The following is a 26,440-nucleotide window of genomic DNA, read 5'->3' on the forward strand; positions in this document are numbered from 1 at the left end:
TGGTCATGTGTCTTTTGTTCGTCAGTTGTACTGTAGTGTGCTGGATAACAGCTGCAAATTGTTCATGACATGGAAGAAAATTAAGATATGGACAAGCAAACAATAGGAAGAAAACCAATAGAGCTCTGATGGTGAGCAGGAAACTGAATGTGATTCTATGATACTCAAGACATTTAACCATGCATGCATTTGGGAGGCTTCATCTGGTTAAAATAACATGGTTTTAACACAAGCCATTTTTATTTCTCTTGAATATCATTTAATATGCTGCTTTAGCTGTCTTTATGATGTATTGGATAAAAATATGGTAAATATTCTTTATTAGGAATGGTGTTTGGTAAATACACCATTTAATTTTGTAAACAATACACATAATTACCATGAGTGTTTTTATTAAGATGTGACATTTGGTCATATTAATGACATTCAATTACATCAGTGTTTCTCAACCCTGGTCCTGGACTGCACATTTTGTATGTCTTCCTTATCTGACATACCCATTTCAGGTCCTGGAGATGTTTTCTAATGAGCTGATGAGTGCAATCAGGTGTGCTTGATTAGGGAGACACACAAAATGTGCAGTTTTGGGGGAAGCCCAGGACCAGGTTTGAGAAACACTGAATTACATGAAGGGAAGGTTGAAAGATTCATTAGAAGAGACTGCATGGACTATATTGCTACAGGCACTTTATACACAGCTGAGGGTGATGGACCAGGGAAAGATCAACATAAATCCTGTACTGTATAATAAATAAGATGAGCATGCACATTACTGATGTTTTGCACATGAGGATGAGGAATATTTGACAAAGTTACAAATTAAGTCTTTTATATTATGATCCTTTGCATTGCATGAATTGTATGGCTTTTGCATAAACCACACTGTCTGTACCTTGTCTTACTGAATGACACACTGACATTGTGTGATAGTACAAAGAAGTGTCACAATATGTATTGGTTGTTTAAACGGCTGTCTTCATTTCCTGTCATCACGGTATTCTTGCTCCTGATCTAATGAAATAAATGGAGCCCAATTCAAATAGGAAATGTCTATTCTTATTCTAAGATAACTATGACTTGCAACTTACATATTGGCAAGTTGTTGAAAAGACAGTGTGTTGTCATGATGAGAATGGGTTTGTGTGTTTTTACTGCCCTTCCATCTCCAGGGGCCCAGTAGAGTCCCATGGAAGAGCAAAAAAATGAACATTTCAAATGGCTGTAAATCAGTGTCTGATTATAATGTCAAAGAGAAAAATGGCAGGACAACTACTTATGCTATGTTAATTACATAATGTTGGACACAGTTTTCAAACATACATGGAAAGGTGGTGTTTTAAAAAGTGATCTTAGTAAAATACCAAATTTCATCCTGCCTCTTAAATATGTCATAGTGGAAAATGCAATCTTTTTTTGAACAAAGGTTTATCTAAACATGTTCATTGTGCAAATATCTATTTTAATATTAAACATTTTAAACTATATTACCCACAAACCTCTGCCATTCTATCGATAGAACGCAAAAATATGGCGCTGTTATTTGTAGTTTAATAAAGACCTGCTTAGGGTTAGGGTTACGATCTCGGTACATTAGGAAGTTCTCACAACATAGCAACACTTCATTGTTAACCCTCTAATGCATGAATTATGGATTTGTACTAAAAAAAAATATTTAATCTAATTTTGTGGAAGATTTACGATAACAGATTAATAATTTTTTTTTTTTTTTTTAAAACACCACCCCCCCTTAGTAGATTTTATTTTGTTGCCCCAGGGCAACGCTATGCAGTATAGGTAGTAAATCACAGAGAAAAATGTAATATTGTCTCAACATTTATTAGGAAACTTGAGGGAACAGGTACTCTTTTGAACTGAAAATGTGTTTCAAATATTTAATTGACATTTGTCCTCTTCAAATATGTCTTAACAAATATTTTATTTAACTTTTTGTCAGTCCGTTCAAATTCAACAAATAGTGGCCATTTTCTTTTAAAAACATGCTGTAGACATGTTTGCAGTGTTCACTTTCTCACTCTGTGTGAAACTTCAAGAAGCAGTTTGTAGTGCTTGTGAAGCAGAGGTGGGCATTACACTTCCTGCATTTAGCTTTTGGAGTGCCTTTGCAGCCTGGTACCCTGCACCTGCCCTTCTTCTCACTCATGATGATCCAGTGGGCTGTAGCATCCAACCTCACATCTGGGATTGGGATTGGAGCAGTGGGTCCCTGCCTCTTCTTTGTCTCATAACTTGAAATTCCACCACTGGGCCGTCCTCTTTTCTTTTCCAGACTTTTCCCAGATTTGCAGAGACCCTGTGCAATGTAGGATTTGAATGCATACAGCCGCATGACCTCAGCATCTGACAGGTTATTGCATTTACAGTGCCGTTTGTACAACAACCAGCAGGTCACCACAATCATGTCTAGAAAGTGGAAAAACAGACGATGATACCACTTTTTTGATCTGATTTTGGTTCGGTAGAGGGCTATAAGTGAGTCGAGGAGGTCCACCCCACCCATGTGCTGATTATAGTCTCTTACAACAACAGGACAGGGGACATCAATGATCGCCTTGCTTCCTCTGTCCCATCGCTGGACATGAGTGACTGGATGTGCTCCCACGTAATCACTCAGTAGGGTCACTGAGCGATTGTCATACCACTTTACTGCATACAAAGTGGTATTGCCAACAATTGCTGTCTTTTCTTGAAAAGACCCACGGCCAGATCTTTTCAGCTCAGCATCAGAAACCATGCTGCTGCCTGGTAATCTGTTGGAGCGAACAGTACCAAGACAGTGCACCCCTTGACGAGCTAACTCAAGTTGTAGTGGGACACTGGTGAACCAGTTGTCAAAGTACAGTTTGTAGTTTTTGTGTTGTGGCACTGGTTGAGCAAGGCGGAGGACAACATTTCCACTGGCTCCTATATCTACCAAATGGGTGGGCTGCACTACTTTTCCAGTGTATACTTCAATGTTGTGTGGAATACCATCAGAGCCAGCCAAAACCATAAGCTTATACCCCCATTTTTTGGGCTTCTTCGGCAGATACTGCTTCAGGCGATTTCGTCCCTTAAATGGGACCATTTGTTCATCAATACTCAGCTTCTCTGACATGGGTATTGTATTCATTTTAGAGACAAGATGAGTAATCAAGGGTCGGATCTTGAACAGCTCATCAAAATTGTCATCGGATCGAACTGGTTGATCATCATTATCATTGAAATGCAGGAATCTCTTGATTTCCTCCCATCTGTTTAGAGTGAGTGTATCTGCTACTTGAGAAATTCTGCTTTCAGGGCGCCAAAACATCCGTGTTGCTGGCAGTCCAAACAAGGACATGTACAAGGTAGTGCCCAAGAACTTCTCCAGTTCGGTTTTGGTTAGGTTAAGGGGCTTGTTAAGATTAACCTGTGCTGCATACAAATTTGACTGTTCTACAACAACGTCAAGTATATCATCAGAGAAGAATGTTTTGAAGTACTGATAAGGGGATAAGATGTCATCAGCATTTGGAAGGCTGTCTTGCCAATCAGGGTATGCAGGGAAACTAGAATCATGGCTGGTTTTCCACCTTGGTTGCTGAGGGACATCCTCACCATCATCATCCTCAGATTCTTGTTCTTCTTCACTCCTCTCATTATCGTTTTCTTCATCACCTAGAATAAGAGAACATTTGTGGCTAAATGAATTGCAAATTGTGACTTTGATAGAATTGCCTTCCTTTCCCTAATAACTTTGCTTTCTGAAATCCTATTTTCTTCAGGAGTAACGGTATATATTTAAATATGCCTTTTATTTTTAAACATGTTTTTTTCTGCTTCTCAAACCTCTTTCTGGGGTCCATTCTTCATCACTGTCACTTCCCTCAAGCTCACTGTCCTCACTACAAAATCCATTGTTTGCTATAATTCTGACAAATGGCTTCTCTCTGTTCTTTCTACCATAAAATGTCCCTGCATCCATTTTCCTGTAAACATCAGTGCAGAAAACAACGCAAAATCAAAAACACTGAAATTGGCATTCAAAAAAGTCAAATGTCTGTCTTTAGCATGTTATTGCATTGAAAACTAGCCTGCAAAAATAAAGAAAAAATTATATATATTTCTTTATTATTATATTGAGCACAAATACATGTAATGATATGTGATTACATCAAAAAACATTGTCAATGAAGAACTCCTTGAAAAGTACCCCTTACTGCATAACGTTGCCCTGAGGCAACACAAAGAAAAACTGAACTGATTAACATGCTAAATAAAAAAAAGTGAATAAAACCTGACAAAATGCTTATCTACTCCTTCATGCACACATACATATTTTTTATTTACAATTTATGTCATGTTAAATAAGATTACTAAAGCAAATAATCTTACCTTCTTCTCACAGCATGCACTCCTGTGACCACGTGTCAGAAAAGGAAGTCCCGCCTTCAAATAATGCTTGATAGAGACTGCCACACCTTTTTGGACTGTTTCATAGCAATTATTTGACCGTTTTGATTGGTTGAAATCTTTTAAAGAAACGTGTAATGGAAATGGGGCTTAAGAAAACATTGTGTTGCCTGAGGGCAACACTATGCGGTAGAGGGTTAACTGAAGGTATTACTGATGTAATAATAAGAGCAACACGGACTTTGGACTATCTTTTATCCCAAATGAAAAACAACGCTTAATGTTGCAATCACAGCGAGTTCCGCGAGTGCCAAATGGCAACCCAATTGAACAGAGGCGTCTCACTTACTTGTCCACATATGGTCATTCATGACAGGATCTTCCGGGTTCTTGTGGCGAATACAGATAATCGGTCAAATATTTATTTGTCCCCACTCAAATAGAAACTGGAACAACAGATTGGACGTTTGGTTAACTTGATGCAGCAATAGATTTATTGCTTACCAGGATTATTTTTATTTTATTTTTTCAAATAAGGGCATAATGGTTCCCATTGTAAATTATGTTTACATTAATATAAATTTATGTACAATATTTAAACTCAAAAGTTTGTATGTAAGTTCCTGTGAAAAATTCAAAATGTTTCATTTGCTTCCAAAACAAAAAACATGCACCTCTAATGATTATTTAAACATGCAGCTTTTTTAAAAATTCAATATTGCTTCTGTAACATTTACAGTGTATTAAGGGTAAACAATTAATCACTTCTGTTTCCTGGAAATGGACCTTACAAAATTGCCACATGAACTATAGGAATAATAAAAATAAAATAATTAATCACACATGTTGTAGTCATTTCCCAATGTTTATTGACATATCAAACTTTTCACATATAAACAGTGCCCAGAACAGCATTCTCTCTCAGTTTGTGCCATTATGAAAAAAAAAAAGACAAAACAAGCAGTTGATTGTATTTGAAATGCATTTGCATAGAGGTAATTAAGAAATAGGCAATAGAAAACCCCTTAAAAAGATTGTCTAATATTCCAAAATAAAAAGAGAATTTGTTTACAGAAAACGTTAAGATAATATTCAATGCTTCTGTTTAACAAACTAATAGGCAAAAAATGATTACAACAATACTTGAACATTTTACAATTATTACCTTTAAATTTATATCTCTCCTGTAATCATTGTTTGCTTCTATTGTGACTAAATGCAAGACAAATTATTGGGTAATAACAATTATAATTTTATTATTATTTAACTTTCTCCTCTACAGTCAACACTCCCATCTCTACTGTGGGCACTCCTGTCACTATCACTATATATGTATATACATAAGTAGTCTGTGAGAAATCCTGCAAGACAGGAAGAAAGAGAATTTATCACATGATGAACAATAAAAACATTAACAACAACAAATGGCAGATGACTAGCGTGTACAACAGTAAACAGAACGCTATTGTCCGTTGGTATGGATGCTAAAATAGTTCTTATTGTTGTTCTTGCTCTTGGTATGAACAGCTTTAAGCAATCTGATTTGGTCAAATTAACAAATGATCTGATTTGTGACAAGTTAAACTAGCATTTCCAGACTTGTGCTTCTTAGACAGATGTGTTAAATAAAAATCAACATGGAAAGAAAGGCAGACTCTGAGGTGTGGGCAGATATCATGTACTGTTAGAACAGGAAGAGGCAGTGCCAATTTGTAAAGGTTAATATAGAGAGAATACAATGGACTTAATATAAACTGGACTGGTATAAATACTCTGCCTCAACTCTCATGTTAATTGTGTCCATTGTAAGCAGTCAATGGCCAATGACAGAAGTACAAGTGAAAATCATAGAATTTTAGTGTGAGTACACTTGTACAATACCATAGACATTTGCTGACCTGGTAAATTGTATGAATTATTAATACTTCAACATGAGACTTTGTTGGTTGTTCTTTCTGATGGGGCTGTAGGGTATGTAAAGATGCTGCGCAAAATGTAACTGCAGCAGGCTTGTGCAGGCTTAAGCCTATTCAGACTAAAATGTAAATCTGAGCTTTTTCAACTGAAGGACACTTGCACTGACTGATCTTAAAATATATCAGTCCCTTTTGTTTCGTCTCAAGATGGACACCAGTAATGTTTTTTTTTTTTTTTCTGAGCACATTTATAAAAAAATACTTAAATCTAATTGAACTAGATTTCAAGATGGTAAGTGTCTGTCAATAGGAGGTGAACCTGATTGCTCTTGCAAACATGAAGTTTTTGTAGCTCCACCTCCTCTAAAATAATATTAATTTCCTCTTTTTGAAAAATGTATTTTCTTTGTTTTTTGGTTTCAGCCATTTTGCTAGTGTCTTCACCCCTAGGTATGTGCTCATTTATATTTTTGTCCTATTAGCAAATGCACATCAGGTGGAGATAATTAGGCTAAACTTTTCAAAAATAAATGTAAGAACTTATTTATTTATTTACTTATTTATTTATTTTGATGTGAGATCAGCAATTGTTGATACAAAAATGGATAAATAATCTACTTAATTAAGGTTTCATATAAATATTGAAAATTATGCTGATGTCATTTCCGGCAAGGACTGTTAGAATTTGTATTATGCGAGATTGGAGCAAGACAGTGTTTTTACGGTAGGACATTTCCAGTTAATTTATGTTTTTAAACGTGCTCAAGAAGAAATTGTGCAGGACTTTATAATGATGTTATTCGAGTTGAATATACATTCACACAAGTAGAAGAAGAAACGGAAATAAAAAATGAGATGGATTGCTATAACAGCATGTGCAACAATGATGAGCCATTCTACAGCGTGACATTTCAGCACTTGACCAACGGACAGCGACTCCTAAGTAGCACTTAAAGCAGGACTGCGTGCAATTGTGTTAAGTGCATTTTTGGGAAACGCACGTGAAACAATAACGAACGTTCGCAAAATGACTAGAAAACGCTCTTAAGCGCCAAGATCAATGGTTATCGGGAAACGCAGCCCTGGTTGGTTGTTTATACACTGACCCGCGCATCACTGCCAGCCACCCAGTCTCCTCCCCCGGCGGGAATGGTACGGACCAACTGCAAGCGCAAAAACAGAATAATGAGTCATGTGTTATGTGTTCAAAAATCCTTTTCGGATGCTACAGCCTAAACTTGTAGAACAGAAAATTAAACAGAGAGACAAATATCTTTTTGTGAGGTATTTAAAAAAACAAAAAATGAAAGTTTGAAGCCAATTTTTATCTGTTTAATTTTGATGGTGCAAATTGAACAAAGAACTGCAAACCGTTACACGGACCAACACATGAATCATGAAAATGTTGGTTTGCGACACATGAATCATGAAAATATTTGTTTGCAACACATGAATCATGAAAATGTTCGTTTGCGACACATGAATCATGAAAAAATTAACATATTGAAAATGAAAATATTCGTTTGCGACACATGAATCATGAAAAAATTAAAATATTGAAAATGAAAATATTCGTTTGCACACATGAATCATGAAAATATTCGTTTGCGACACATGAATCATGAAAAAATTAAAATATTGAAAATGAAAATATTTGTTTGCACACATGAATCATGAAAATATTAAAATATTGAAAATGAAAATATTTGTTTGCAACACATGAATCATGAAAATATTAAAATATTGAAAATGAAAATATTTGTTTGCACACATGAATCATGAAAATATTCGTTTGCGACACATGAATCATGAAAATATAAAAATATTGAAAATGAAAATATTTGTTTGCAACACATGAATCATGAAAATATTAAAATATTGAAAATGAAAATATTTGTTTGCAACACATGAATCATGAAAATATTAAAATATTGAAAATCAAAATATTTGTTTGCGACACATGAATCATGAAAATATTTGTTTGCGACACATGAATCATGAAAAAATTAAAATATTGAAAATGAAAATATTTGTTTGCACACATGAATCATGAAAATATTCGTTTGCGACACATGAATCATGAAAAAATTAAAATATTGAAAATGAAAATATTTGTTTGCACACATGAATCATGAAAATATTCGTTTGCGACACATGAATCATGAAAAAATTAAAATATTGAAAATGAAAATATTTGTTTGCACACATGAATCATGAAAATATTCGTTTGCGACACATGAATCATGAAAATATTCGTTTGTGACACATGAATCATGAAAAAATTAAAATATTGAAAATGAAAATATTTGTTTGCACACATGAATCATGAAAATATTAAAATATTGAAAATGAAAATATTTGTTTGCACACATGAATCATGAAAATATTTGTTTGCGACACATGAATCATGAAAATATAAAAATATTGAAAATGAAAATATTTGTTTGCAACACATGAATCATGAAAATATTTGTTTGCGACACATGAATCATGAAAATATAAAAATATTGAAAATGAAAATATTTGTTTGCAACACAAGAATCATGAAAATATTAAAATATTGAAAATGAAAATAATTGTTTGCAACACATGAATCATGAAAATATTAAAATATTGAAAATCAAAATATTTGTTTGCGACACATGAATCATGAAAATATTTGTTTGCAACACATGAATCATGAAAATATTCGTTTGCGACACATGAATCATGAAAATATTAAAATATTGAAAATGAAAATATTTGTTTGCACACATGAATCATGAAAATATTCGTTTGTGACACATGAATCATGAAAAAATTAAAATATTGAAAATGAAAATATTTGTTTGCACACATGAATCATGAAAATATTAAAATATTGAAAATGAAAATATTTGTTTGCAACACATGAATCATGAAAATATTCGTTTGCGACACATGAATCATGAAATTATTAAAATATTGAAAATGAAAATATTTGTTTGCGACACATGAATCATGAAAATATTTAAATATTGAAAATGAAAATATTTGTTTGCGACACATGAATCATGAAATATTAAAATATTGAAAATGAAAAATTTGTTTGCAACGCATGAATCATGAAAATATTAAAATATTGAAAATCAAAATATTTGTTAGCGACACATGAATCATGAAAATATTTGTTTGCAACACATGAATCATGAAAATATTCGTTTGCGACACATGAATCATGAAAATATTTAAATATTGAAAATCAAAATATTTGTTTGCAACACATGAATCATGAAAATATTCGTTTGCAACACATGAATCATGAAAATATCCGTTTGCGACATGAATCATGAAAATATTTAAATATTGAAAATGAAAATATTTGTTTGCAACACATGAATCATGAAAATATTTAAATATTAAAAATGAAAATATTTGTTTGCAACACATGAATCATGAAAAAATTAAAATATTGAAAATGAAAATATTCGTTTGTGACACATGAATCATGAAAAAATTAAAATATTGAAAATGAAAATATTTGTTTGCACACATGAATCATGAAAATATTAAAATATTGAAAATGAAAATATTTGTTTGCAACACATGAATCATGAAAATATTCGTTTGCGACACATGAATCATGAAAATATAAAAATATTGAAAATGAAAATATTTGTTTGCAACACAAGAATCATGAAAATATTAAAATATTGAAAATGAAAATATTTGTTTGCAACACATGAATCATGAAAATATTAAAATATTGAAAATCAAAATATTTGTTTGCGACACATGAATCATGAAAATATTTGTTTGCAACACATGAATCATGAAAATATTCGTTTGCGACACATGAATCATGAAAATATTAAAATATTGAAAATGAAAATATTTGTTTGCACACATGAATCATGAAAATATTCGTTTGTGACACATGAATCATGAAAAAATTAAAATATTGAAAATGAAAATATTTGTTTGCACACATGAATCATGAAAATATTAAAATATTGAAAATGAAAATATTTGTTTGCAACACATGAATCATGAAAATATTCGTTTGCGACACATGAATCATGAAATTATTAAAATATTGAAAATGAAAATATTTGTTTGCGACACATGAATCATGAAAATATTTAAACATTGAAAATGAAAATATTTGTTTGCGACACATGAATCATGAAATATTAAAATATTGAAAATGAAAAATTTGTTTGCAACGCATGAATCATGAAAATATTAAAATATTGAAAATCAAAATATTTGTTAGCGACACATGAATCATGAAAATATTTGTTTGCAACACATGAATCATGAAAATATTCGTTTGCGACACATGAATCATGAAAATATTTAAATATTGAAAATCAAAATATTTGTTTGCAACACATGAATCATGAAAATATTCGTTTGCAACACATGAATCATGAAAATATCCGTTTGCGACATGAATCATGAAAATATTTAAATATTGAAAATGAAAATATTTGTTTGCAACACATGAATCATGAAAATATTTAAATATTAAAAATGAAAATATTTGTTTGCAACACATGAATCATGAAAATATTTGTTTGCAACGCATGAATCATGAAAAAATTAAAATATTGAAAATGAAAATATTTGTTTGCGACACATGAATCATGAAAATATGAAAATACCTTTCATACACTGCACTTGTCTGGTGGTTTGGTCTCTGTGATGTTTGTCTGTGTGGGCGTAGTCAGTCTTCCAGCGGAAACAGCGCACCCCAAAACGAACGAACAAGCGGCGGCCGATTATGACATCACAGGTTTGGTCGCCGGCGCAGCATAACCGGAAGCTGGCGAAACCATTGTGTATTTTGAATAGGTGCTTCTGTCTTTATGTAAGTGTGGAAATGATGTGTTAAAAGTATTATGTGCTAATGGATTGTGTGTGTTTTTTATCTAAAAAAAACGAAAATAGATTGTTATTAAATAATTATAACAGATGTTAAGTAAATGTGGTACTTGTGTGTATGTTAAATGTTATACTTACCTTTGAAGGGTATGGTCCAGAAAGGGGCGTGGTTTGGCCTATATAAGCCAGGCCAAACCCAAAGTCATCACAGTATCGGGAAAAGAATTACAGATCATGCCTCTGTATACACAGCTGAGGTGATTGGGATTTTAACGGCTCTACAGTGGGTAGAAGAAGTCCATTCAACACGTGTGGTAGTTTGCTCGGATTCATATTCAGCTCTGATGAGTTTAATTAGTGGAAAATCAGCATCTAGGCAAGATCTTATTTGTGAAATCTTACAACATCTCTACAGATTATACAGAATTGGAGTGAACATTTCCTTCTTATGGGTTCCAGCACATGTGGGGGTAGAAGGCAATGAGGAAGTGGACCATGTAGCCAAGGAGTTTCTAAAGCGTGCTGCGATAGATATCAGTATTCCTCTAAGTAAAATGGAAATAAAAGGAATAATTAAATCAGCTTTACATAGAATATGGCAAAAGAACTGGGATAATGAGAAAAAGGGGAGACATTTATATAATATTCAAAATAAAGTGGGGTTTGAGAGAAATACTTATGGAAGTAGAAAGGAGGACTCTATCATTACCAGACTTCGAATAGGGCACTCAGCCCTTAAACACTCATTGTACGCCATAGGTAAAAGCGAATCCGGTAACTGTGCGCAATGTGGTACACCAGAAACTATTGAACATGTACTGATTCAGTGTATGAAGTACAACAGGGAAAGAAAGGACTTTTCAGAATCACTTAGTAACGCAGGAATTAAGGAAATGACAGTATCGAACATATTAAAAAGCACACAGAAAGATTCTAGGATCTGCAAAGTACTAATTTCTTTCCTCAGAGAAACTGGATTGATCCACAGAATATAGATTTATACCGAATTTTTTTTTTTTTTTTTTTTTTTTTTTTTTTTTTTTTTTATTATGATTTATTTATTTATCTTTATTATTATTACTATTATTACTATTATTATTTTTCTCGCTAACTCCCAATCAACGCTCCACACTCCTGTCCAGTTGGTGGCAGTAAATGCACCATCTATCTGGTTTGCCAACTGCCATAAAACATTCAAAGAAGAAGAAGAAGAAGAAGAAGTCATCACTTGTTTACCAAGTCGATGCAAGAGTGCTACTGCTGTACCTCGAGCAAACCCCAAACCCCTTAGTATATTGTAGATTCCTGTTTATTACCTGCGTATATCATTGTTGGATTGTTTTCAGCATTTGTATATATTCTTCACTGTGGACGAACTTTTTGGCACTGTAAGTACATTTCACCTTGCACGAAAGTACTTCAGCGAATTAAATTTTTGACATCCTTCACGGATTCACATTTTTCCCCGAAGGCAGGCTGGTGAGCTCGTCTTCATCACAGACATCATGTTGACTTTGGTGACCGGGAGCCAAGAGGTGAGACACAGTTTAAAACACCGATTAAAACAGAAACTGGATGATGTGGGTGGGCCAGAATTCTTCCGTTTGCAGCATAAAATAATTCGTACGTAAAATGTGGTTCTACAAAATTTACATTTACTTTTTTCCAGGCACTAAATCGTACAATACTGGCAAATTTTTAGCATCTAAATGTAGAAATATGCCTACTTAGCTATTTTTAGCATTTAAAAGTACAATACTGAGATTTTGACAACGTAAAAATGAAATCTTGGGCCTAAAATGAACACTCGCCAAGCGCCGAATGTGAGTAAAAATCGGCGTTGTCGAGTAACACTAGCCAGGTTTCGATCCAAGGGTGTTGGTTTTTTTTTTTTTTTTTTTTTTTAGTTGATGGAAATGCCATTTATCGATCAAATTTCTCAAGTCTCAACAATCTTTTTCCGTTTAACTTTAGCGCATAAATTCTATATCGATAGTTTAAATGGCGCAAAAATTTGTGTGGAAAAACTTTTTGTGAGAAAAGGGGCTTTAACGCAAAAAAAAAGGCGGGTTCACATGACAGAATTAGTCAATAGTCTGTGTTTGTGGTGTTGTTCACTTTAAAGCACCTTTTCTCTGAAGTTCAAAAGCGCATTAAATCGTATTCTTCTTATTAGATTGTAGCCAACCTAAAGGTATTTTATATAGGTATATGGTTAGAAAAAGAGTTACCTTTCAAATATACATATCTTAATGTGATGTTTCTTTAGTACGTTGCAAGTTAAAATGTATTCATTTTGTACAAAAAGTACAACATAAATTCGTTTTGGCTTGTTAGCTTATATTTTCATGCTTGTTTTATTCTCGGTTCTGTTCTACCGTTAAATTTAAAGGATTTGCTGCAGAGTGATGGGACGTAAAATAGCATGGTTTTATGTTTGGCTGGCTGTGTTTTATTATGACAATGAACAGGCTGCGTTGTCCAGTTAGTAGCCGAATACTGGAAACAGCTCAAGGGCAACTTTTTTTGTTTGTTATTTTTTTGCAATCCACCAAAACTTAAGCGACAATTCGGTTTCTCAGGGATGACGTCATCACGTACACCAAGCTATAACGAAATACAGTCAGTGCTTCGTTCAAGGCACAGTTTTAGGACATTGTAAAACCCTTATTATTATTATTTCGTTTTGTTTGGCAACCGGAAAAACGAAAATGAAGCTAGATTTTTCGTATCCTGTTGTTTGTTAAAAACAAATGAGCTTGCTTGAATATTTGTTTCACATGCGTTGGCAGCCTTGATGCTTTAGTCTGATTATATAGCCTATTAATTGTATATTGATATATATATATATATATATATATATATATATTATTGAATCAGTCGTATCGCTTTCTTCTTTTGGGGTAAATTGCCTGCAGGCTTTATACTTTAGGAATAGGCTGCGCATGTCTGTGAGCACAATACGGATAAGAGAGAGATTGTACCACTTGTTGGATTTATACGAATTAAGTAAATTAGTTTTCGATAGTTTTATTTAAGAAGACATTTCAATTTGTAACGTGTTGTTGTTATTGTGAAAGTATACACAAAATAAAAACATATTTCTTTCCTCTGTTATCACAATAGCCTAGGGATCGGGTCGGCGGCTGAGCTTTATGTGAGATGTATATTTGCAAGACATATAGCTTAGCCTAGGCAACAGCCAAACAGTTCTTAATTATTTAATAAAACGGAGGAAAGCGCGCTAATGCACGTTAAGCCCCCCCATAGAAAACAGTTACAGAAAACGCTTAAGGTAGCCTAATGAACGAATAATGTAATATAAAAAGACCACCTCTGGTACATAGTTTATTAATAAGTTATATTACGCACAGCCAGGAGCCGAACATGAACGGAACACGCAAAGTTTCGAGTGTTTTCTCCCCCGTAGAAAAACATTAAAAATGTTTACCATGGCTAAATTGATTAATGCGTTGCTCATGAAATTCATTTCATCTATAGCATATTTGGTCTTTTTTTTATCACCGTATTCTTTATGGGAGGAAACCCTTTAACGTGCAAGATTCGCTGTTTTTGACGTAAGCGAATATAATGTTTTCAGAAAAGATCGTCGTGATTAGCTGTTTTGTCATAAGCAAGAAGAGCCAATTAAATAATAGGATACAAATGGGCTGATAAGTTCAGAGCAGTGCGATGTCCCTATACGGTTCTAATAACTTGCCTAAAAAGATATTGCTGCTTTATTTCGGAAGATGAACTGTTCCCATTTTTATTCTTTATAACCCGAAAATGTAGCGACACAAACCTGGGGTTACGCCGCAGTGAAGTAAAGTTAGAAAGGTGCGCATTCGGCTCTATTGTTAGCAGATGCTGAGCAGCTTCAGACAGCGCACCAGTAACTTAGCGCTTCAATAGACGAAATCACACACAGTTATGTCAAAATGCGCGGTTTTGGCGATTTATCAAGTCTTAGCTTACTTTAAACAGAAAAAGAAAAAGAAATCACCACTCAACTGCTCTAGTCGCTGATTAATTTGGACAATTTAACTGAAGATTGTTTTAAAATCACTTACATGTACATTGTTTGATAAATATAAGAAATAATAGCTTTCCGTACTATTATTACAGTATAATACAAATGCATTTAATAGAGACATTAGTATAGAGATGTAGAGATGCTTTAATCCTGCTTCTGTTTCTCTACAGCTGGTGACAGCCGAGGCCTGGCAGGCAGTACTGAATGAAGTCAGCAGCCCTGTGTCTGCGGAACTCGCCATGCAGATCATCACGGTGAGTGTCATAATTCATAAACGCATGCGGAGATGGTAATAGTGCGTGTCATAAATGGTGCTTGTCGTTCTCTTACAATGGTCTTCTTTTATTTTGCACTTCTGTGATTTGATTTCATCACTAAATACACTGTCCTTAAAATTTTTCATTAACACTAGATCAGGCGATTGTATGGAATTTGGAGTTTATCGTCAGAAAACGAATCTTCTACTGTTTTCTTTTCTCTCAAAACGCAATTTTATAAAAGTAGAGTGTTTTTAACTATGCAGCAATCACTTTAAATATCTTAAAATATTTTTTCGTTTAAAACATTTGGCTAAAACCAAGGAAAGATGATGCTGTATTAGTTATGACTAAGCGCAAGGTGGGTTACCAGATCAAGACTCGCTTCGTGTTTTTTTTTTTTTCTATTTGAGTATTATTATTATTATTATTATAATTATAATTAGCAAAGTCAAAGTTAAAAAAAAATAATGCTATTAACCATTTTTCTACTCAAACCGATTTCAGAACCGTAACAATACAGAGAAAGGCAGGAACAGAAACGTTGTTTTTGTTCGATTTAAGCCCTGCTTAAAGCATTTGGAGCCCGGCATGACAAAAATTAAATGGTCGGCACGAATTGGTTTTCTCGTTTTTTTTTACAAAATTGACTAAAACATTCGTTCCCACATTTGACCAAGACATTACTACATCGTGACCAGGATTTGGTTTAAGCAAATCAACGAACGAATGATTGTAATCGTGCACTCACTTTACTTAAAACGAGAGAACGAGTTTCCGATGTTTCCCCGCTTGTTTTAGAGCGTTAAACCCGCTCCACTGCCCTTGAGCTCATGTCTCGCCTCTCGAAGCACGAGAATGTCCTGCGGCTGGCCCCTACGCGCTGCGGGGGTGTCCCGTACGCCACTGTGTCGTGAGGTCAATTCTATGAGCCTTTTATTTTATAGTCTTCAAAGTGTGTTTTGATGCATTCCAGGCTTTTTATGGTTGCATGCCGTCGGACAGCGGACTCCGATATGGTTCGCATTAAAGCGAAAGGCCCACGTTGGGCTTTTTCAGTAGGTAGTTGCGGGCTTACTGCTGTGTTTTAGAGCATCGTTTCAGTCCTTTATGAGCAAAAATATGCATCTGTTCTATTCGACCGTCAAGTGCCCTGCAAAATGGACATCACCGGATATTCCAGTTCGAAACGAGTCCCACTGCGCAAAGATGTGAAAGACACGTCCAAACAACGTCTTGTACGTCGTTTTTGAATATTGACGTAATATAGACGTCCGTCAGACTTCTAATGTTTAGCGGGGTCTATATGTTCCATTCAAAGGGCATTAAAGAGTGAATTAAAATTGTATTTATTTACAGAGGTATGTGATGTCACATTTCAACAGATTTTCCCTGCTCAGGGAGAAGGAAGCAATGAACACTGTGTAGGGATCGTGTCAATGGAAACACAGTTCATGCACTTATCTTTCTTTTCACCTCTGCAGCATCTGCCTCGACTCTTCGGCTGGGCAATGAAGTCGCTTCTGAGCTCGGAGACACAAGTTGCCTCTGCAGCCGCTGAGGCTTTGAAGGTTGGTCTCAGAATGTCCCTCAGCGATGTCACAGCTTGTTTGTGAGAAATAAGCATCAAGTGTGTGTTGCTGTATTTTTTCTCCCTCCAGAGCATCATTGATTGCTGCATTTCTGTTTATATGGAAGCGAATGCCACCGCAGGAGATGAGCCTCTCATCGCAGAGATGTTTGGGTGAGCTTCTGTGCCATAATTCATCCTGATTAGAGTTGGAAGATGCATAGCAGGGGAATCATTTTCATAATGCTTGGTTCCAAATCAAGAATCAGTGTAATGAATCCCTCGCTCTCTGAGTCAGTGGGTGGAGGTCTTGACAAGATTTCACCATGATTGCGGAAAAAAGGGCTAAATTGTTAAATATTGTACATTTGTAAAATGGCTATTGTTTGGCAAAAGTGATCTGGTAATTGAGATTTATGGATTTTGAAGATTGCATTTTTGTTTAGTCGGGACACGTTGTTAATTGCATTATTATATTCAAGCGTTATTGGTCATGTAAAGTGAACCTGCATCCCAATGTGCATACTATTCATCCTAAGTCATATTAGTAATTATCAATATTGTTCAGCAGGGGCGGAGTGGGGCACTAAAATCCCCCCCCCCACCCCCCCCATATAGCTGATGGAAATGTCTTATCGATAAAATTTCTCATGTGTCGACATAATCTTTTTCCGTTTAACTTTAGCGCATAAATTATAAATCCATACTTCAAATGTCTGGAAACACTTGTTTGTAGAGAAAAGGGGCTTCGCTACGTTGCAAGTTAAAATTTAGTCATTTTGTTCTGAAGATCTTGTTTTACGTGGATATTGGAATGATAAGTACAACATTTTATATTAACTTGTTTTGGCTTGTTAGTAGCTTTTTTTTTTTTTTTTTTTTTTTTTTGTTCTTCTAGTGTTATGAGTATTGTTCTGAAATAAAAGGGGGGAAAATAGCGTGTTTTTCAATATGTTTGGCTGACTATTTTATTATGACAATGAAGCTGCGTTGTCGAGTTAGTAATGCTTAACTGCGCGCAGGAGGTGCCGACACGATCACTTGATATTTTTTTTTCCCCTTATAAAAGTGGAAACAACTTACAATAGCCTACTCCTTCGTTTGTGGTCATATAAGAGTAAGACATTGTTCCAAACTATTCTAAATATTTATTTTATTAATGCACATTCACAATAAAAGCAAACAGTGTGCTTTTTACAAAAGGAAACAAACAGGATGCCTCAAGAGCGCATCAGAAAAATGAAACTAAATTCTGCATAGGTTGATATAGGCTGCTAATTGTTTCACATTTTTTTCTTTCGTTTTGTTGATTCATATTTTATTTAGAAAATAAATTTATTTTATTTATAATATATATATATATGGCTGTATAATGTTTTCTTCCGTTCGCAGAAGCGCTGCAGGCGCGTGACCATGTGAATCCTCACACTCTGTTGTTTATGCTGCTTTTTGCGTGTGTAAAATGAATCCATGGATTAATCCAAATTTAGGTATTTTTAATGGGTCACAGCCTCGTATTAATAAAAATTTCCTTTAATTGTAATTTAACAATCTTGTAAGTTAACAGTTAAAAATGCCTTAACGACCGTCGGTTGACAGGAGAAATAAAATAACCGAAATAAACATTCCCATTTCTAAATCAAAGTTAATCAGAAAATGATGATAATACAACTGCTCCTGTTTATGATTATTGTTGATGATCAAGTAAATAGTCGATAACAAAGTACAAAAGAAAAAAAACTCATGACACTTGTTAATAAAAATTAGCTAACTAATATTAGGTTTTGTTTCAAATGGACAAAGAACAGGCTACTAGCCTATATAATTTACGCAATATAGGTGAAATGATGTATAACCTATGGGTAACATCTGAAGAGAGTACAATAATCGAGGGAGGATATTCGTCTTGATTAAACTAGTCCTACCAAGCAGTGAAAGAGGAAGAGCTTGCCAGCGCTTTAAGTCTCTTTCACAGTAGTTTCCAGAATTTATTTCAATCAGTTGACATTAATCCTGTCACATGTGTTCTATTATTATTATTATAACAAATACAGATTAAGTTAAAAAGTAGCAGTAGGCTCCCTAAAGCAAAACAATAGTTGCAAAGTACATTATGTTTTATTGACAAGTCTTGTTAATTTGTAGTTTACTATTGTTCCTAGTCAAATGATTGTCTGAGTGATTACTTAATAGGAAAGAAAAGAAAATAATAAAAAAGGACAGAGATGATTTTTAAGTGATTTTACACTGTCTCTGTATCGACTCACTGGACTGAAATCAACATTTTGCATAGGCTTAGAACTCTATTTAGAACAATTCTATATTCCCTTTCTTAGAATCATAATTAGTTAAATTATTAAATGGCATGTTTGCATTTTGAAGGTGACAAAGTGTTTAACCATTAAAAATGAACCACGCTGTCGGATCTTGTAACAATGGAGGTGAGAATCCAAACGCAGCTTTATTCAGATCAATAATCAAAGTAGTACATTATAGACAATCCAGACTCAGAAACAGAGTCCAGGCAGAATGGTGGAGGCAAGCGGCGATCAGACGGAGTTAATCCAGCAAACAAAGCAAGCGTTGAAAGGCAGGAGGCAGACAATCAAATAACAGAAACAGACAGATCAGCAACGGGAAAACAAACAGGGAAAAACAGTGGGAATTGTCAGCAATGGCAGAACAAGATTGAACTCAAGTTGTCAATCATGACAGAGCCCCTCCCTCTTTAAGGAGTGGATTCCACACAGATATGAAGTCATATTTAATGATCAAATCTGTGTCCGAAATTGTAAAATCTCTCTGAATAAGTAGAAATACTTTGAATATTACAGTATTTAATCATTGGTTTGGATCTGTGGTCAGATGCTTTCTGAAGGTCTTTCAGGGCAATGATTCAGGAAACAGGTGAGTGAAAGTCAAAGTGAGAGTATAAAGATGTCCTGAGTTTGACTGATTCACATCAACACTGAAGCTTGATTATGAATCTGAATCTGATTCTCTCAGGGATCCTGAATCTGGTGTCCAGATGAAGCTCAGATCAAATGAATCTGATTGACTGAATCAATCTGTGTTGAGAAGCTCAGAATGAACTCAAACTCATCACAGTGACATTCAGATCTGAGTTGGAGGAAATATGAAAAGTGACGGGACGATCCTGGACTTGGAGCCGTTTAATGCTCAGATTGAGATCTTCTTCAGTCTTCAAGCTCTCCAAGAATCAGAAGAATCCTGCTGCTCTTGTGTTCAGATGAACATCTCTACTCTCCTTCCTCTTATCCACCACAATAAATATGGCCTGATCATTTACTCACAATTCATATTATTATTCATATTAAATCATAAAATTACCATTTTGGACATTATCAGTAATATTGTTATCAATTATTATTATTGATATTATTAGAAATTTAGACAATAATGTTATTAAGTTATATATGATATATATTGGAAATTATTAGTGATATTATTTAATATTTTGAAAGTTATTACATTATAAAATTGTTATTTTAAAATGTATTAATAATATTTTTAAATTAGATTTTTTTTTTTTTACAGTGCAGAAACATTGTTTTAATAATCATTTTTATGGAAATTGTCAATTGATATAATTAAAGAAATCATATAATTAATAATTTAAAAAGTACTAGTAATATTATTAAATCATAAAAATAATAACTTGTAAATTTTAGTTATATTATTACTTAATTAGACTTTATTTTTACAGTTCAAAAACATTATAATTCACATTTTATGGTTATGTTCAACTGATATAATAAAATATATTTTAGAAATTATTAGTAACATTATTAAATTCGATTTTTTTTTTTACAGTGCAGAAACATTGTAATCATAATTTTAACGAATATGTTCAATTATAATAAATCATCAAATTAATATTTGTGAAATTATTATTAATATTTTCAAATCATAAAATGACTATTTTGAAAATTATTAATAATATTATTCAATCATAATTTGTAATATTTTTGAAATTATTAATATTATCAAAATCATACAATTAATATTTTGGAAATTATTATTATTACATAAAAAATAATATTTTGTAAATTATTATTAATATTTTCAAATCATAAAATGACTATTTTAGAAATTATTAATAATATTATTCAACACTGAAAACCCTAATAAGTTGACTGGACTAAAGTAATTGAGTAAACTCGTTGCCTCAATTTAATTGAGTAATGAAGTCTCCCAAAACTTGCATATTTAAGTTTATTTAACTTAGCGGTTTTGTAGACTACACTTAAATCATTCAGTTCAATAAACTTTGTACTTATTCAATATACTTAAACGATTATGTTCAAATGCACTTATATATTTAAGTTAACTCAACATGGAAAGTAACTGAAATAAACTGAAACTTATTTTTGACTGCATTTTTAGTGCACACACCGAACTGAAATAAAACAATGAACAAGATAATTAATCTTTGTTTTTTTTTTATTGTCAAGATGTCACAATATTAATGAAAATACAGTTAACACTATACTGTAATCTAAATCAGTTATAGCCACACCTTAAGGTGGCTAAACTAGTGCAGTACATCAATTGTACAACTCTATGCACATATGTGACCCTGGACCACAAACCAGTCATAAAAATTTTACAAAACTGAAATGTATACATCATATAGAAGCTCAATAAATAAGCTTTCTGTTGATGTATGGTTTGTTAGGATAGGACAATATTTGGCCGAGATACATCTATTTGAAAATCTGGAATCTGAGGGTGCAAAAAAAATAAAATAAAATAAAAATACCTTTAAAGTTGTCCAAATTAAGCTCTTAATGCATATTACTAATCAAAAATTACATTTATATATATTTATAGTAGGAATTTTACAAAAAATCTTCATGGAACATGATCTTAACTTCAACAGTTTTGACCCATACAATGTATTTTTGGCTATTGCTACAAATATACCAGCAACGGTTTTGTGGTCCAGGGTCACATATATACTTCACTCAAGTATCAAGTATTTATTTTAATTTAAACATTGCATTTGACTATTTAAGCTTTGTGCAAACATAGCAAACTAAAATAAAACATACTCAGCATATTGTGTATTTCACCAAAATTTCATAAAAAAAAAAATACTGAAATATTACTGTCAAAACCATACTACAGAGGTGTAACAATATACCAAATTAACTACGACACATCAGTTGTAGAACTCTGCATTTAACAATTTAAACATTATTTTTATAAGAATGTTAAAGTATCACATTGATTTCTTAAGCAAAAGTTGGTTTGCCAGAGACTGCACTCTTGGCTTGAGAGCATTCTGTCCCATTGGCATTAGTACACGCCAGATGAAATCAATCTTGTTGGTGAGTGATCTTGGTTAATTCAGGTGTAGTGCGTATATCAGACCGAAGAGAAGTCAGATTGCCTGTGGGAGGTCCTGCACTTTGTCCATCACCACTTGGCCTTCAAGAATTATTCCAACTAAAGAAGTCAAACGCAAGGAATTGGAAGACTGAAGATCAGTGTCCTCCAATAAGATCCCCACTGGCACATCAAGGATAGTGTTGTGATGATCAGGTACCTAGTGAAAAAAAGACGTATAAATATAGTATTGTGATCAGAAATCCAAGGTTTATCATCAATGGATGTTTAACAGGATGCCCGCTTTTTTTTTTTAAACACTAATTCTAATCCAACATGGATATTTTCTTAGACAAACTGATACAAACCCCCTGGAGCCGTGTTGGGCAGTTTAATGATGGATGGATGGAATTTTTTGAGATTCAAAATTTCATCCCCCATTCACTCTCATTAAAAAGCTTGGAAGAACCAGGATAAATTTTATTATAACTCTGATTGGATGGCTTGATTGTCATTAAACCATGGGGTAATAATTTTTGGGTGAACTATCCCTTTTAAGAACAGATTTACTTACTAAACATGACTGGAAGAAAGAAGAATCATCATCTCCAAGCATGATAGGCAGTCCCCGAAGAACAAGGGTTCGGACCTCAGTTGGCTGGGCTGACTTTAAAACATGAAATTCTATTAAAGCCAAAAAACTCAATTTCAATCTATTTTAAGCATTTGTATGTGATATAAATAAAATTTTAGATTATAATACATAAAAGATTACTGATATGAGAAAATAATCAATAAATTACATTGTTAAAATAAATACTGTCATTTACTCACCCTAATTTTTTTTCCAAACCAAGCTGTTTTGATGCACCACTCACATGTACATACTAAAAAGAAATTCTAGGGAAGTCAGTGCTGCACCAAAATAGTTTGATTACAAATATTCCTTCAAAATATCTTCCTTTGGTTTCAGCAAAACAAAGAAATTTATACAGGTTTTGGAACAACTACGGGTGAGGAAATGATGAGAGGATTTCCGTTTTTGGTTTCTATCCTTCAAGTTATGTTAAAATAATTACTGACCTTTATTTTCTGTAAAAAGTTCAACAAGCGCTGACCAGGAGACCCCCTTCTGGTTTTACAAAGGTCCATGAACTGTGTCTGTCCAGGTTTTTCTAGAATTCCTGCATTAGATTTTTGCCTTTAATTCTGTTGAACTCCATGCAAACCTTGGGGGAAACATCAGGTCACTAATCACATTAGCTTCCACACAGAAATGCTTTACAGGCTAATAAATAATTAGTAAATAATGAAGGCTAAGAATTGGTTTTCTTTATCATGTTAAAGGAATAGACCACAAAAAAAGAAAAAGAAAAAAAAAGAAAATTGTTGTAAAACACATGATTTTATTTTGCTGAACAAAAATGCTTGCAGAGTCAAAAACACAATACTTACATTTCCACATGTAATTGCCTCATGTAACCTGTAACAGAAAAGTTGAAAATAATAAGTTTAACAATCAGTAAAAAAAAAAAATTAATCTATAATTAAGATTGTAGTCTTACAGCGTTATCCAAAAATAAAACTAAATGTGCATACTTTACAAATGCTCTGTACAAGTCAAAATTTTTCAAAAATTTTTACAAGTCGACTTTTCATTCATACTTTGATAACATTATGCACAATATATTGTTAATTAATTGATCTCAGAAGTGGCTGCCATGCTCTTTCCCACAGAAATACACAATTACACTATGATTAAGTGAATTAACTAATATGTTTCGGTTTTACAAATCAAATAAAGACTAACGTTAATTTGATATCTCAGTTATCATACCATCTCAAATCCATATAAGTTAACGTTAACTTACTTGATAGCTACGCTGTCAAAGTTTGACCATGCTGTGTTGTCTTTTATTATAGAAACGTACCACAAGGACTTAAATAAGCATATTTCACTCAAAATCGTCACTTTATATCAACATTTACATAATTTACTTACCGAACATAGAAGAAAAACTTCTGTCTTCAAACTTGTCAGCAACAAAACAGACGACGGCAAAAGGACAAATCAGCTCTCTTGTTGCTAGGCGGAACTCCTTGCATGTCCAATCACATTAAAATAAAGAACTGCGAAATCGCGGGCCATTTTCAAACTATAATAATATGTCAGATTTCCGGTAAAGCACTTTCGCTATTAGTAGTTGAAATGTGATTTTGCGCTCTCTGTAGAGTTTACAAACTAGTTTACTATATGGATTACATAAAGATTGGCATACTTTGTGCTGTTAATATCTGGTTCAAGCGTAAAAAGAAAATTCTTGCAAAACACTTGTTTTTACCATAATGCACGCACCACAGCTGAATGTGGATGTGGGGAATCGTATGATTTGCACGCCTCTCCGAAGGGAGTAGAAGCTCCTCAGCTTTGCTTAAAAGCATTAAAATCAAACTGTGCAACCCAGTGTCACAAAAATAAAATAAATAAAAATAAGTAGCCCAAATGTGTTCCCATTATGGTGAATAATTGTAACTGAAGCAATTTGTTTTCTGATTTAAAAAAGAGAAAAGACCTTGCACATGGTATTATAATTTTTAAAAAAGGAAAAAGACTACATTTGTGAAACTGACCTTTTGAAAATGTTTTTTTTTCTAAGGATTAATCATGATTTTGAGCTCACAACACTTAAAATCTTAAGTTTATGCATTTTGATGGTAAATAAGTTAAATTAACTCACATTTTTAAGTGACAGGACCAACACACAAAATTGTAAGTAATGTTTAGTCAACATAACTTGATTGTTTAAGTAAAGACAACATTAGGGTTTACAGTGAATCATAATTTTAATATTTTTTGAAATTATTAATATTATTAAATCATACAATTAATATTTTGGAAATTATTAGTGACATTATTAAATTAGACTATTTTTTGCAGTGCAGACACATTGTAATCATATTTTTTATGGATATGTTCAATTATAATAAATCATCTAATTAATATTTAATAAATTATTATTATTATTACATAAAAAAAAATAATATTTTGTAAATTATTATTATTATTATTAAATCATAACATTAATATTTTTTAAATTATTATAAAAAAAATCAAATCATAAAATGACTATTTTGGAAATTATTCATAATATTATTCATTCATAATTTTAATATTTTGGAAATTATTAATATTATTATAGCATACAATTAATATTTTGGAAATTATTAGTAACACTATTAAATTAGACTTTTTATTTTTTACAGTGCTGAAACGTAATCATATTTTTCATGGATATGTTCAAGTAAAATAAATCATCAAATTAATTTTTGTAAATTATTATTATTATTACATAAAAATATATATTCTGTAAATTATTATTAATATTATTATTAAATCATAACATTAATATTTTTACAATTATTATTATTATTATTATTTTTTTTTTCAAATCATAAAATTACTTTTTTGGAAATTATTAAGAATATTATTCAATCATAATTTTAATATTTTTGAAATTATTAATATTATATCATACAATTAATATTTTTTTATTTTGACAATGATAATATAAGGATGGACAAATTAAGAAAAATAAAATGTTTAAAATAATATATAATTAAAAGTATGTTTTGTGAATTGTATAAATACTGTTTATTTTTGATAATTTATTTAATTGAGCATTGCAACACTTGTATTTGTGTGTGTGTTTTATTGATATCATGTGAATAAGTCTTGTCTCTTTCATTTCATTGCTCTGTTGTTGTTTTGATTGATTCTTGTCCTCATTTGTGAGTTATAACAAATAAAAACATCTGTTTAATGATTCATGTAAATGCATTTGTTATCATTTAAATAATAATTAAACAATTCCTACTTTGTCATTATTCATTATTTGTATTATTTTGCTCTCTTTTCATTGTAGAGCAGAATTAGATGATTGTATTTGTAACACATTTCTGCAGTTATTTGTTTAAATAGTCATTGAATAATAAAAAGGAGCCCCGTGTTGACAGATATTTCAGATAAAGTAATATTCTCTAAATAATTGTTTCTAAGCTCATATTAGTTTAA

The 26,440-nt window shown here is 32.6% G+C and overlaps 1 protein-coding gene across 2 annotated transcripts; it reads left to right on the top strand.

Annotated features, from left to right (window-relative positions):
* Positions 1–12,375: 12,375 nt before the first annotated feature.
* On the top strand, positions 12,376–20,465 carry LOC141325818 (RRP12-like protein). Of its 2 annotated transcripts, none has more exons than XM_073834551.1 (6): positions 12,376–12,541; positions 12,625–12,688; positions 15,360–15,443; positions 16,931–17,017; positions 17,108–17,190; positions 20,023–20,465. In XM_073834551.1, exons 2-6 carry the CDS (start codon positions 12,659–12,661, stop codon positions 20,072–20,074), a joined length of 336 nt encoding a protein of 111 aa, XP_073690652.1. In that variant the 5' UTR covers positions 12,376–12,541; positions 12,625–12,658; the 3' UTR covers positions 20,075–20,465. The 2 variants fall into 2 exon arrangements, with proteins under 2 accessions (XP_073690652.1, XP_073690659.1); XM_073834558.1 differs by having other exon boundaries at positions 12,629–12,688.
* The last annotated feature ends 5,975 nt before the right edge of the window (positions 20,466–26,440 follow it).

The sequence above is a fragment of the Garra rufa genome, chromosome 1 (genome assembly GCF_049309525.1).
Source record: "Garra rufa chromosome 1, GarRuf1.0, whole genome shotgun sequence".
Lineage (NCBI taxonomy): Eukaryota > Metazoa > Chordata > Actinopteri > Cypriniformes > Cyprinidae > Garra > Garra rufa.